This window comes from Boleophthalmus pectinirostris, unplaced genomic scaffold (genome assembly GCF_026225935.1).
Source record: "Boleophthalmus pectinirostris isolate CB_2022bp ecotype Guang Dong unplaced genomic scaffold, ASM2622593v1 HiC_scaffold_8, whole genome shotgun sequence".
Lineage (NCBI taxonomy): Eukaryota > Metazoa > Chordata > Actinopteri > Gobiiformes > Gobiidae > Boleophthalmus > Boleophthalmus pectinirostris.
The window spans coordinates 4,212,817-4,227,160 of record NW_026571515.1 but is presented as its reverse complement, the minus strand read 5'-3'; the positions used below and the strand labels follow the sequence as shown (position 1 = coordinate 4,227,160).

The window sequence follows — 14,344 nt, the reverse complement described above, 5'->3', positions numbered from 1 at the left end:
GACAGAGGCTTCCTCAGAGTGAAACAGGATCATGTGTCACAGGTTCATACGAACACTTCAAGACCAAAATGACGAGGCCACAGCAGCAGCCACAGAGAGACACAATATTCCAATGTCAATGACTCAAATTATTTTTGAGGGCAGTTTTGTTACAGAGACTTAATAATCCATTTTATTTATTGTTTTGGTTGTGATTGGTTCAACAAATGGTTTATTCAAGTGCAGCAAGTCCTCGCTGTGAGCCAGACAACATTAGTCTGTTCTTATGTGAACAAGTCTATTTTATTTAGGCCTATTGTTTTTGGTTGTCTTACAGTTCCTGTGTTAAATGTTCTTTAGAAAGTAAAATTGATTGATCTTTGAAAGTTTGTATTTGCATTTTTATTCCATGGTCATGATATTAGTTGAAAATGGTCTCAAATGTCAATATCATCTTTTATCACAATAAATTCTTGGTCGATTAATCGTCCAGCAAAATCTGTTTTTGTTACAGACCTACAAAGCACCATTTTAAAAGAAAGCACCAGCTAAAAAATAACTCCTTTTTGCTGTTTATTTTGAGTGACATGAATCCTTAAAGGTGTATTGTGTAACTTTTCTGGTGAGGGTCCGTCCCCTGTTTGTATCTATGGAGATGTCATTGGTCTGCCTGGAATGTTCCACAGTGTGACATTAAACAGCTCTACTTTACATTTATTCAATTACAGGTGGTTTTATCGCTCAAAAATACCTAGAAAAACAGACATTATGACTGTGAGCGGGGTCGCCTCTCCACAGATCTGACCTGTAACTTGGTCTGGCTTGGTGTCCATGAAGATAGAAAGGTTTAATGCCACACTGTGGAACATTCCAGACAAAGCTTTTTCTGCTATTTAGTGAGAAACTATAACATCAGCAGATCATGATTTCACATTTTGTTTATTGTAAATCACAATATTGATCTAAAACAGCTTCGTAACAGAGACAGGCCAATGCATTTTTTTCTATCTCCTCTTTTGAATCTTAACAAAATGTTCTTACTTTGTCATAACCAAAACAATAATAATTTTGTCCTTATTCACATTCAGGCCTCCTCCTCCTCTGAGCAGCGTCTCTGTAAAGAGCGACAACTCGAGAGGAGAACCTCCAAACTTCAGGGAACCCAGGTAAGGACTTTGTTTTCACACTGCTCCCTCTCGCTGTTTAAAAAGAAAACACCAACTTAAACCTAACTCCTTTTAGCTGTTTATTTGGAGTGACATGTACTCTTAAACTTTGATTCATCCTAAATATTTGAACACTGTTTTAGTTTATTTATTCATGTGCATTTATTAATATTTGTCTCTAGTGTATCTCCTTTTGTATTTTCACTTTCACTTTGTGACATTCAGGCCTCCTTCTCCTGATCTGAGCAGCGTCTCTGTAAAGAGTGACAACTCCAGAGGAGAACCTCCAAACTTCAGTGAACCCAGGTAAGGACTTTCTGATCTCACAGTTCTTGGCTCTGACTCTGTTGGATTCAAGCATTGATCATTTGTGTTTGTGTATTCTGTTTAAAGGCCAAATGAATCCTCCACTTCCAGCAGTGTTCCCAGCACAACTGATGCTTCCAACGGGAAGAATCCAAGGTACAAGAAACATCCAGACTGACATCATTTCTGGGACTTAGTTACTGACCTGAGGACAGAGTGAAGAGTCTAGAAGAGAACCTACAACTTTCAGTGTTTACATTTGTATTTGTATATTTAAAGGCCCCATGAAACCACAACCTCCAGTAGTGTTTCGAGGTCCTCAGAGGTAGATCCGTCTATGGTCATTTGACATAAATATACAAAAGCATCATACAAAATAATAATAATAAACTTCACATTAGCTAAATGCAAACCTATTGTGTTGCGAAAGAGCTGTAAAGGAGGTTCGGTGCAGGGAGGACGGACTCAGAGCATCAAAAACGGGACAGACATGTCCTTTATGGATTGTTTTTCTGCATGTTTGCTGCTGTAAATTCATATTTTACCATATTTCCAGTTCTAAAGGAGAGGAATCAGACACAAGTTAATGAAATGGGCTTCCCAAAGCTCACACCAGGTACATGTTCATACATATGTACATATATTTTCAAGCATTTCATTCTTTTACTTTTAATAATTTTAACAATTGTTTAATCATTTTCAACTAGATTCAACAAAACAACAGAAAATACAAAATAAAAAAACAACAGAAAAATATGAAAAGGACGTCAAGGAGAAGCTTGATTCAAAAATATATGACATGAAAACGAATAACGTTAAGAAGCCTGGTGCTTTGTTAAAAAAAGGACAAACTGTACTGACTGTAGGTGTGGCTGGGATTGGAAAGACTTTTCAAGCCAAGAAATATGTGAAAGACAAAAAAAAGTCTAAAGGAAAACAACTGAAGATTTTTCTGGACCTTGAGAAGTTAAATTCTGAACAAACCCAAAGTTTGACAGATCTGCTCAGTGACTGCTTTGAGGGTTCCAATCAAAGTTTCGACTACAGCAGTGAAGAGATGACCATCATCCTAGACGAACTGGACAAATGCACTCTCCCTCTGGACTTTGAAAACAACAAGACACTGAAGGACATCACACAGAGCGCTCCAGTGGACGAGCTGCTGACAAACCTGCTGCAGAGGAACCTGCTTCCCTCTGCTCAGCTGTGGATCCTGACCAGACCTTCAGGACAGAACAAGATCCCAAAGAAATACATCCACTCAGTCACAGAGTGCAGAGGTACCAAGTATTCTGTTATGTGTATCAAATACAAATATATCATGCTATAATCCTATAGTTCTATTATATAATAATGTTCAGATGTTTGATAATGATTAGTGTGACTCCCACTGTCAGCCCGCAGTTTAAAGCAACTCTACAGATACAGTAGAATATAGTAAAGTAAGGAATTTTCTTTATATAATTGTGTATATGTGTATGTATTTTTACAGAGACTGTGGAGCGCCACAAGAGACTTGCATCAAAACTGAAAGAAAGATTTAACAAAGAAAAAGAAATTCAAGACACAAAAAAGACCGAGCTCTTCTATAAGAGCAGAGATGCAAATCCTGTGAAGATCTCATCACTCTCAGATCTATTCAAATCAGAGAAAGAGGGGAGAGTCCGCACTGTGCTGACAGAGGCAGAGGAAGGGCTGGACCGCTCTCTCCACGTGCAGGAATTAATCAAAGACTGGGCAAAGGCAGAATCTATTTCAGGAAGGGCGGCGTCATTGTTTGGGTGGAAAGACAAAGAGAAGGCAGTCCTCCTCCTGTTTCCACTCATGTCTTCAAAACTTCTTTTACAAAAGGAATTGAGTTTTGTGGAACTTCTGAACCAAGTTTTCATAGAAACTAAGCAGTGTGTCATGTCTGACTATAATGAGCTGAGCTGTGTGTTCATCCTGGACAGTCTGGAGGAGTTTCAAGTGGACTGGACTGTGGAGGACAGAGTGACAGACGTGTACAAGTCTGCCCCAGTGACTGTTCTCCTGAGCAGCCTGATCAGAGGAGACCTGCTCCCCTCTGCTCTCGTCTGGATCACCTCCACACCTGCTCAGCCAGTGCCCCCAGAGCTCCTGCACCGGACCACTCACATACGAGGTAAGACCAACCAGTAGCGGCTCATTATCAGAGATGAGCGATATATCGATGGAAAGATGACTTTGTAATGGTTTTAAATAAAATTTTTGTCAAAAATCTAGAAAAACATATTTTCTTTTCTATGAACTGTGAAATGTGTGAGCCAGTTTTGTAATTTAACAGCCCATTCTATAAACTGACAAATGTTAGAGAATCTAAAATAAATATTGCTGTATTAATTTTGGTCAATGCTGCCTCTCAAACTGGTATAAAAATATAAATGATTGATTGAATAATGTTTGTTATGCTTATCCTAGATAAAAATGCTAAAGAGAAACTCTCCAAACAACTGAAAGACAAAATCAAGCAGAGAGTGAAGAGACAAGAGATGGAGACTGAACTGTATGAGATCAAATCTGACAAGCAAGAAAAAGTCCTCCTCTCAGAAATATTAACCCACAGCAAAGTGAGAACAGTGCTCACCACAGGAGTCCCTCGAATCGGCAAAACATTTCACTCTGAAATGTTCCAGTTGGATTGGGCAGAAGGGAAGTTTAAAACTGACGTTGTTATTTCTATTCCTTTTGATGAGCTCAATCCATCCTCAGACAAAAGCCTAAAGGACCTCCTCAACCAGTACTTGGACTGTAAATTGTCCAAGTACTGTTACTACGATGAATATAAGATCCTTCTCATCCTGGACGGACTGGACAAATGCACTCTCCCTCTGGACTTTGAAAACAACAAGACACTGAAGGACATCACACAGAGCGCTCCAGTGGACGAGCTGCTGACAAACCTGCTGCAGGGGAACCTGCTTCCCTCTGCTCAGCTGTGGATCCTGACCAGACCTTCAGGACAGAACAAGATCCCAGAGCAGCACATCCACTCATTCACAGAGTGCAGAGGTACCAAGTATTCTGTTATGTGTATGAAATACAAATATATCATGCTATAATCCTACAGTGCTATTATATAATAATGTTCAGATGTTTGATAATGATTAGTGTGACTCCCACTGTCAGCCCGCAGTTTAAAGCAACTCTACAGATACAGTAGAATATAGTAAAGTAAGGAATTTTCTTTATATAATTGTGTATATGTGTATGTATTTTTACAGAGACTGTGGAGCGCCACAAGAGACTTGCATCAAAACTGAAAGAAAGGTTTAACAAAGAAATCCAAAGCACAAAAAAAGAGAAAAAGACCGAGCTCGTCTATAAGAGCAGAGATGCAAATCCTGTGAAGATCTCATCACTCTCAGATCTATTCAAATCAGAGAAAGAGGAGAGAGTCCGCACTGTGCTGACAGAGGCAGAGGAAGGGCTGGACCGCTCTTTCCACGTGCAGGAATTAATCAAAGACTGGGCAAAGGCAGAATCTTTTTTAGGATGGATGGCAAGTGGTTTCTCTTCATTGGTTTGGGTGGAAAGGCAAAGAGGAGGCAGTCCTCCTCCTGTTTCCACTCATGTCTTCAAAGCTTCTTTTACAAGAGAAACTGAGTTTTGTGGAACTTCTGAACCAACTGCTCAGAGAAACTGAGCAGTGTGTCATGTCTAACTATAACAAGCTGAGCTGTGTGTTCATCCTGGACGGTCTGGAGGAGTTTAAAGTGGACTGGACTGTGGAGGACAGAGTGACAGACGTGTACGAGTCTGCCCCAGTGACTGTTCTCCTGAGCAGCCTGATCAGAGGAGACCTGCTCCCCTCTGCTCTCGTCTGGATCACCTCCACACCTGATGCTGCTCAGCCAGTGCCCCCAGAGCTCCTGCACCGGACCACTCACATACGAGGTAAGACCAACCAGTAACGGCTCATTATCAGAGATGAGCGATATATCGATGGAAGGATGACTTTGTAATGGTTTTAAAGATGTGCAATGCTAAACTTGATTTTAAATAGAAAAAAACTTATTTTCTTTTCTTTGAATCATGAAATGTGTGATTCAGTTTTGTAATTTAACAACCCATTTTTCATCCTAGATAAAAATGCTCTTGATGAACTCTCCAAAAAACTGAAAGACAAAATCAAGCAGAGAGTGAAGAGACAAGAGATGGAGACTGAACTGTATGAGATCAAATCTGACAAGCAAGAAAAAGTCCTCCTCTCAAAAGTATTAACCCGCAGCAAAGTGAGAACAGTGCTCACCACAGGAGTCCCTCGAATCGGCAAAACCTTTTACTCTGAAATGTTCCAGTTGGATTGGGCAGAAGGGAAATTTAAAACTGACTTTGTTATTTCAATTCCTTTTGATGAGCTCAAACCATCCTCACACAAAAGCCTAAAGGACCTCCTCAACCAGTACTTGGACTGTGAAGTGTCCACGGGCTGTTACTACGATGAATATAAGATCCTCCTCATCCTGGACGGACTGGACAAATGCACTCTCCCTCTGGACTTTGAAAACAATCAGGAACTGAAGGACATCACACAGAGCGCTCCAGTGGACGAGCTGCTGACAAACCTGCTGCAGGGGAACCTGCTTCCCTCTGCTCAGCTGTGGATCCTTGACCAGACCTTCAGGAAAAAACAAGATCCCAGAGCAGCACATCCACTCAGTCACAGAGTGCAGAGGTGAGTATTCACGCTCACACATTTAATACAGTTTATACACAGGCCAGTCCCTCTTCTCTGCACCACAGTGAACACTCGTCTCACACTGAGAAGGTGAACCTCAAAGTGCACACGACAGGTTAGACTACTCATCCTACGAAAACATAGTTAAAGTAATTTTTTTTAAGATTTTACTATAAATTTTTCCCAGTTTGATCATGTTTTTATGCTTAAAAATTTACTTTCTGGTTGGAAATCATGACATCACGGTAGGGAACTCCATAACTTTGACCTTGTAACAATCATGTACAGTAGGACAAATCTCCTCTAATGTACACAGAAATTATTACTGGACTAATTATAAAAAATAAGAAAACACCTTTATTTTGTTGAAATAATGTTTAAAATATTGGGGAAAAAGTGACAAACTTTTAGATAGAATGTCCCACTGGGATGTCGTCATAATGGAACTCTCAAATAAAACTTTTTACTTCATGTAATTTTTAACACATTTTTCAACTTTTCATTGGAAATTGCTTCTTAATTTACTTAATTAAAGGGATAGTTCGGGTTTTTTGACATGAATCTGTATGGTATCCCCGTGAGCAATACCGTGCATCCACACTGACGTTACCCCCGACAGCGTCCGGTGAGCCGAGGTACTGGCCGTTTTTGGTGCTGACGAAAGTAGTCCGGCAAGTTGGCTGGGGACATTAAAATAAACCGTTTTCTTCTCAAAACAATATGTGTTCAAAAGAGTGATACATTTGCATCACAAAACCATTGTCCTCAAAAAAGTCAGACCTCATAATCGCTTGGCACTATTTTCTGTCCGTTCGTATCACTGCGCGCTGCCGCCAGGTGACAGCCGCGCCTGGTTCACTTTGTTTACTGCTCGGAATGTTAGCGACAACATGTCTGATTACGACATTGACAATAAACACATTGCCTTTACCAAAAAGCCAAGGGGAGATCTTTATGAACCCGAATATACTGATGCCAAAATTCGCCAGATGGAGTTAGAACGAGCAGAGAGAGAGAGAAAAGACAGAAAAGTGGTACAAGTTGAAGCTGGAGCCATGAGAGACCGAGTGAGCGACAATCACCATCACGTCATTTACAAACTTGTATACAGTGAACACAGAGCCGACACTGTGACTGAAGCATGGACGACTAATAGAAACATGGAATCATCCACACGTCCACGTAGCTGCTGCCAATAGTGTACGCGACATTTACAATAGTAATAACAGTCGACTTATAAAGGTACGTTTTGTAGAAGCTTCACTGGTGATATGACACTGAGTGATTTACTGCTGATTCTTGAGCCTGTTCACTTGTAAATATAGCGGCACCTCTTTGTTCTTACCTGGGGTGCATATTTCTTCCTCTGTCCTGGGCATGAAGGAACATATCTTCGTTGCTGAATTGCGCACTGCACACGCAAAGCTTTTTATCTTTGGTTTCCACATTGAAGCCAAAGGCAAGAAGCCAAAGTTTCCTCAGCGCAAAGTCCGTGACAGGAAAATGGTGAAATGTTTGTGGAGATTCAGCCAGATTTTTGTTGTTAGAGCCTGGATAATCAAGAGTTCGCACCATTTTTAGATATATTCTTATGTATCTTATACAAGCTTATATACTTATGACTCTAGCTCCCATGTTAGCTCTCTCACGTCACGGTGGTCTGCGCATGTAAACACTGCCGAACAACTGAACAAAGTGATGGATCCGTGTGCGGCTGTCACCTGGCGGCAGCACGCAGTGATACAAATGGAGAGAAAATAGTGCCAAGCGATTATGAGGTCTGACTTTATTGAGGACGATGGTTTTGTGATGCAAATGTATCACTCTTTTGAACACATATTGTTTTGAGAAGAAAAATGCTTTATTTTAATGTCCCCAGCCAATTTGCCGGACTACTTTCGTAAGCACCGAAAAACGGGCAGTATCTCGGCTCACCGGACACTGTCGGAGGTAAGTCAGTGTGGATGCACGACACTGCTCATGGGGATGCCATTCAGATTCATGTCAAAAAACCCGAACTATCCCTTTAACTGTCATTTATTATCCCACAATAATAAGTCAAAATATGAGTATCATCAGAATCTGTAATATGTACTTTAACCTTAAAGAAGAGCTTTTCAGAGCTTTTAACCATAGCTTTTTTTCCATTGTCTTTATTATTTTTTTTTTAAATATGCCTGTTCTTCTGAGGTTAACTGTACTCATTATAAAAAAAAAGAGGATTTGTTGGTGTGGGGAAATTTGCTTGATTAACAATTCTAATCATCTTCTGGAGTAGAAAAAACAGAGATTAATAAGATGGTCACAAGAAACACCCTGTCATTTGGTAAATTACTTGCAGTCCATTGTGTTTTGAAATAGTGATGCACCAATCCATCTTTTTCAGTTCCGATTTTGATACTGCAGCTTTAAGTTTCCACAGGTACCGATATCAACCGACACCAGAGCAGAGACTGAAAACAGCATTTATTTCCACAATAAAATATGACAAAACTGATCCAAACAGTTTATGTAGCTGTTAAATATCTCAATAGTTAAGTATCTACAGAATAGTTTTGTTTAAAGTTCAAACATTATTAGACTTTCAGGGCCAACTATGACCAATAAATAGTTTTATCACACCATCACATGTCCAACCAGGATATCGGCTGAACCGATATTTGCAGACTAATATCCAATCCAGCAAAAATTTTCAGTATCTGCACCAATATTTGACATCAGTACAGTACTGGTGCATCCTTAGTTTAAAATAAAAATCTGTACTTGTACTTGGTTTGGTCATATTTTCTTATTTATGATTTTTAGAGACTGAGAAGAGGCGACAGGCGTTGAAAACAAAGCTGAAGACCATTTTTGAAACAAAGTTTGTTTTTGAAGAAAATCCATCCCACCCAAACCAGAAAAACACAGAACACATCAGACCAGACAGAGTGGATAGAAATGGAAAAAAGCAACAAATCACAGTGTCTAGTCTGTTTGAGAAAGAAGCAGGTAAACCAGTAAGAACCGTGTTGACCATTGGAGAAGCTGAGGTCGGGAAGTCCTACCTGGTGCGGAAAGTCTTACACGACTGGGTTACGTCTGACTGCAGACGGCCTTTTAGTGCCAATAAACAGACAACAGTCTTTCCTCTCACATATTCACTAGTTAACACACTCACACAAACACTGAGTTTTGTGAAACTTCTGAACCAAGTCTTCAAAGAAACTGAGCAGTGTGTCATGTCTGACTATAACAAGCTGAGCTGTGTGTTCATCCTGGACGGTCTGGAGGAGTTTAAAGTGGACTGGACTGTGGAGGACAGAGTGACAGACGTGTACGAGTCTGCCCCAGTGACTGTGCTCCTGAGCAGCCTGATCAGAGGAGACCTGCTCCCCTCTGCTCTCGTCTGGATCACCTCCAGACCTGATGCTGCTCAGCCAGTGCCTCCAGAGCTCCTGCACCGGACCACTCACATACGAGGTAAGACCAACCAACTTAACTGACAATTATATCTCATCATTGTCTTTTCTTCTCTTTGTTTTTTAAGTCCATTTACCTCCACAATATTTAAATGCTCCTCATTGTTCTCTATTTTATTTATTTATTTAACAATCTATTTTATTTATTTATTAAACAAGGAATGTGCACAGAAAACATTAATCTTAAAGAGAAAAGATGCTCTGTACCAGATTTAGCTCAAGCTTCCTTCCATCTGCAGTCCTTGGTCAGATACAGAGGCATTAAAGAGTCTATTTACATAAAGCAACATGACAACATTTCAAAGGTCTCCTTAAATATTCAACATTAAACATTTAAAACTGTCAAAATTCAGAGTAATTCCCATAAATACAAAATGTCATATTCATAAATATCTTTTAAAAAATACTCAAATTTCATTAATGAAACACAAAACTTCTACATCTACATATATACATGCATTAGGGCTGGACAAAAATAAAAAAAATCTTAATTGCATTAATCGCATGAGTTCTGTGATTAATCACGATTAATCGCTTGTTATACGCAAAACCCAATAATGAATTAAAAAGTAGCACATAGCGCATTTTTATTGGAAATTTAAACAATTCACCTGTTCTCGACAAGGGAAGAGCTACAACGCAATTTTTAGGACGTGGGAGGATCCATTCATATCAGCGGGGGTGAAACAAAGACGCCAAAAAGGAACTGCTGTTGGCCTATCAGGCTTTTATTGGCATTGCCAGACACATGCAAATACGGCCACATCCACAAATACCCTTATCCACCCCGCGCTCGAGCACACCCAATTCCCAAAACCCAAATACAAAACCCAAACCCCAGTGCATAGTGCATATATACACTATACACTAAGCCTCATTTTCTGTGTCTTATTGCAATTATTTTATTTTCTTAATTGTATTTACAGAGAAACCAGATATTGTGAGCCAGCGTAACCTCAAGAGGACGTTGATAAAACAGTACGAGTGGGTGTCTGAAGGTGTAGACAGATGTAAGACCACTGGTGTTTCCCTGAGGGACGTCTACACCGACCTTTACATCATTGAAGAGGAGAGAGATGAGGTCTGCCAACTAAGTGAGAGCCAACTGGTCCAACGGGGAAAGAACATTGAACTGAGGAAGGAGATTCCCATTAACTACAAGGACATTTTCAAACCCTCTCCTGACAGACCAAATGATGATATCAAAACTGTACTTACAACTGGAATAGCAGGCATTGGAAAAACCTTTGCCTCAATGAAGTACATGTTGGACTGGGCTGAGGGAGCCTCCAGTCAGAACGTAAACATGACCTTCCCTCTTCCTTTTCGAGAACTGAACCTGAGAAACGACAAGGAGCTCAGTTTGGAAGAACTTCTATATGACTTCTACCCCTGCATGAAGACATCAGAAATAACCAACTATGAACAGTACAAAATCCTGTTTGTTCTCGATGGATTGGATGAGTGTCGTTTAGATCTTAACTTTGACCCGCAGCCGATTTTGTCAGATATTACTCAGAAAACGACACTGAATAATCTTTTGACTAACTTGATTGTTGGAAACCTGCTTCCCAAAGCTCAGCTCTGGATCACCTCCCGCCCTGCTGCGTCTCAGTGTATTTCTGCTGACAAAGTGGCGCGAGCGACTGAGGTCCGAGGATTCAACGATGAGCAGAAGGAGGAGTATTTCAAAAAGCGATTTGATTCAGCTTTGGCTGAGAAAATCTTGTGTCATGTAAAAGAGTCCAGATGCATTTATTTGATGTGTTATATTCCTGTTTTCTGTTGGATCACATCCGAAGTTCTGAAGTCTTTCGTACAAAATGATCACCAGGGGATCCCAAAGACCCTGACAGATCTGTTCATTCACTTCCTTCTGCTGCAGTGCACACAGGCCAATGCCAAGTACAATGAGGACACAGAAGAACGTTCAAAAACCTGGAATGAAAGAAATGTGAAAAACATCTTAGGACTGAGCAAAATGGCTTTTGAAGAGATGGAAAAAGGAAACCTCCTGTTCACTGAAGACGACCTGAACAGCTATGGTCTGGATATGGAAGAAGCAGCGGTCTACTCTGGCCTGCTCGCAAAGGTCAAACGAGATGAATGTGAACTTTACCCTAAGCTGTTTTTCAGCTTTGTCCACCTGAGCATCCAAGAGTTCTTGGCAGCTTTTTATGCCTTCCACACGTTTAATGATGAGGGCAGGAATGTGTTCAGCCCCTCAGACTCTTCAGACCAGTCTGCATCAGACTTCTACAAGTCTGCAGTGGACAAAGTGTTGGAGAGTACAAATGGAGACTGGGATCTGTTTCTGCGTTTTCTTCTTGGTCTCTCACTCAAGATTAATCATGAGCTCCTGAAGGACGTGACAAAGACGTCTGAAAACACAGAGAAGATAAATAAGGAAACCATCGCCTACATCAAAACAAAGATTGAAGCTGCAGTGACGCGGACAAGAGCATGAACCTGTTCCACTGTCTGAATGAGCTCAACGACAACTCTCTTGTGGAGGAGATAAAGAAGTATCTGCACTCAGAGAAAAATGACTATGAAACCTTCTCTCCTGCTAAGTGGTCTGCTCTCACCTTCGTGTTGCTGACTTCAGATGAGAACCTGGACGTGTTTGATTTGAAAAAATACTGCAAATCAGAGGAAGTCCTTTTAGGAATGATGCCAGTGGTAAAAGTATCAACAAAGGCTTTGTGAGTACACTTGACTTTATTCTCTTATTTAGACCTCATTTAAATATTAGATTTAGTTTGCATATGGGAAGCATAAATTGAATAACATTATTAATAAAAGGTTTTACAAACATTTCAGGCTGAGTTGGTGTGAACTCACTGAGCGGTCCGGCAGTGCTCTGTCATCCTCCATCTTAATGTCTCCTTCCTCCAATCTGACCGAACTGGATCTGAGCCATAATGAGCTGATGGATTCAGGTGTAGAAAATCTCTCAGTGGGTTTAAAGAGCGTCCACTGTAAACTCAAGATTCTCAGGTAAGACACATTTATATAATACTGTTTGTACTCTAATGCTGGAGTCTGGGACTGAGCTGATCATATAATGATATAATGATCTTTCTCTGCAGTGTCTAATTCAGCTCATTAAAAAGCTGGTAGTTCTTACGTCTGTTATGGCCACAGGCCGGTGGGAGTGAGTTTGAGGTGTAAGTAGGGTTGGGTGGTAATACGATATTACAGTATCCCGCGGTATCAAAACCACGGTATCACTTTCATTACATCATTAAAAAAATCTGCAGCGCATAAGGACTTAATATAATATTATAATTTATTGATACCTAAATTAGTTTGCTCAGCACAAATGAATGTGTGGTTGTATTTTCAGTTTAATGTTTCATAATTTAAAACTAATAGTTTCTATAATGTTTCTTTTAACTGCGTGGGGAGATGATGTTCGATCAGTTTCATTCCGTTGTCACGTGACACTCATAAGAGACCAAGACAAGACGGCAAGTCCGGCCACAAGCGAGTTGGTCCCAAAAAAAAATAAAAATACTAGTACTTCTGTAGTTTGGCAGCATTTTGGCTTCAGGCCACATTTGTTTACATTTTACAGAAACAAAACTTAAAACCACAAGGCTCATTTGCATAAATTATAAAACACTGATAAAAACAGCTCGCTCATTGTGCGCTGATGCGGTTCAGCTTCTGTCGGACTAAAGGACACGACTCGGTGGAATATGAGTGTTCTCTCTGTGACAGAGGATGTGCTGCTGATGGTCAGTCTGTTCTGTGTTTCTATCACGTTGGAGATGGTTCATGTGAAACATAGACCGTACAGTGGTGTGGCTTCGTAGTTTATCAAAGTCATACTAAAACATTTTGGTAATACAGTAATACCGTATACCCTGGTAAAATCCTGAGAAGGTTTAACAGTATCAAATTTGGATACCGAACCTTAATTATAAGTGTCCCATATTATGCATGAGATCATTGTTCAGATAGAGCAGGACTGTGTGTTTTGGCCTTTGGTGACTGATTTTAGAGAGAAGGATTAAACAGAACAACTGTGATTTGTTTGTAATTATTTTTGAAATACAATCTTGGATATATTTATATCTAATACAACAGCTGTGTAGTTGCAAATATTTAGTTGCTGGATAAGTTTGTCCTCATGTATGGACTGTGGTTAGAAGGTCCAAACCAGTGGAGTTGGATACGGGACTTAAATCGTCCATAAGATGGCGATAGACTGGAAGACAAAAAAATAATGTGATTTCCCTTTGTAACTGAGTTGAATAAAACCAAGCCCCGAGGCCTAAGCATGAACGCTCGTTCAAGTCAATGGGTCGAGCTCAGTGGCACATGTCTCCTGGTTTAGACACTTCCAGTGACTCTCTGCCCTTGGAGACACCAATCAGAGCGAGAGGAGCTAGAGCGGTGCTGGAACTAACGATTAAAAAACTGTTTTTAAAACCACTCAAGGAGTTTGAGTTGAGAAAATGTGTATGATCTAAAAATAGTAAAAAAAATTACCATTGAATCCCACCTTGTTCACTCTGGTTTCAGTAATCCTCTGTAAAAATTCTGACTCTGAACTTTGTATTGGACTGTTGCATCACAGAGAGAAGCCTAACACAGTTTTCCGTCTTATTTGTTTCCCTCATGGTCACTCTCTCTGCGTCCAGCAGATGGCCGGACCAGATTCCAGTAGAGCGAGCACTGACTCTGGGAAATTAAGTGTGGTTCTATAATTAACCATGATTTTA

The 14,344-nt window shown here is 40.3% G+C and overlaps 2 protein-coding genes across 2 annotated transcripts in view; both read left to right on the top strand.

Annotated features, from left to right (window-relative positions):
- Positions 1-12,078, top strand: part of LOC129412383 (uncharacterized) — a 56,817-nt gene extending 44,739 nt beyond the window's left edge. The window contains exons 5-10 of the mRNA XM_055166123.1: positions 2,008-2,067; positions 2,159-2,731; positions 2,944-3,594; positions 3,891-4,481; positions 8,956-9,612; positions 10,538-12,078. Of these exons, the coding sequence (XP_055022098.1) occupies positions 2,008-2,067; positions 2,159-2,731; positions 2,944-3,594; positions 3,891-4,481; positions 8,956-9,612; positions 10,538-12,078 (4,073 nt within the window). The remainder of the gene's footprint in view (positions 1-2,007; positions 2,068-2,158; positions 2,732-2,943; positions 3,595-3,890; positions 4,482-8,955; positions 9,613-10,537) is intronic.
- The window catches only part of LOC110160366 (uncharacterized), a 58,764-nt gene that overhangs the window by 10,951 nt on the left and 33,469 nt on the right, over positions 1-14,344 (top strand). The window contains exon 9 of the mRNA XM_055166124.1: positions 1,068-1,145. Coding sequence (XP_055022099.1) covers positions 1,068-1,145 — 78 coding nt within the window. The remainder of the gene's footprint in view (positions 1-1,067; positions 1,146-14,344) is intronic.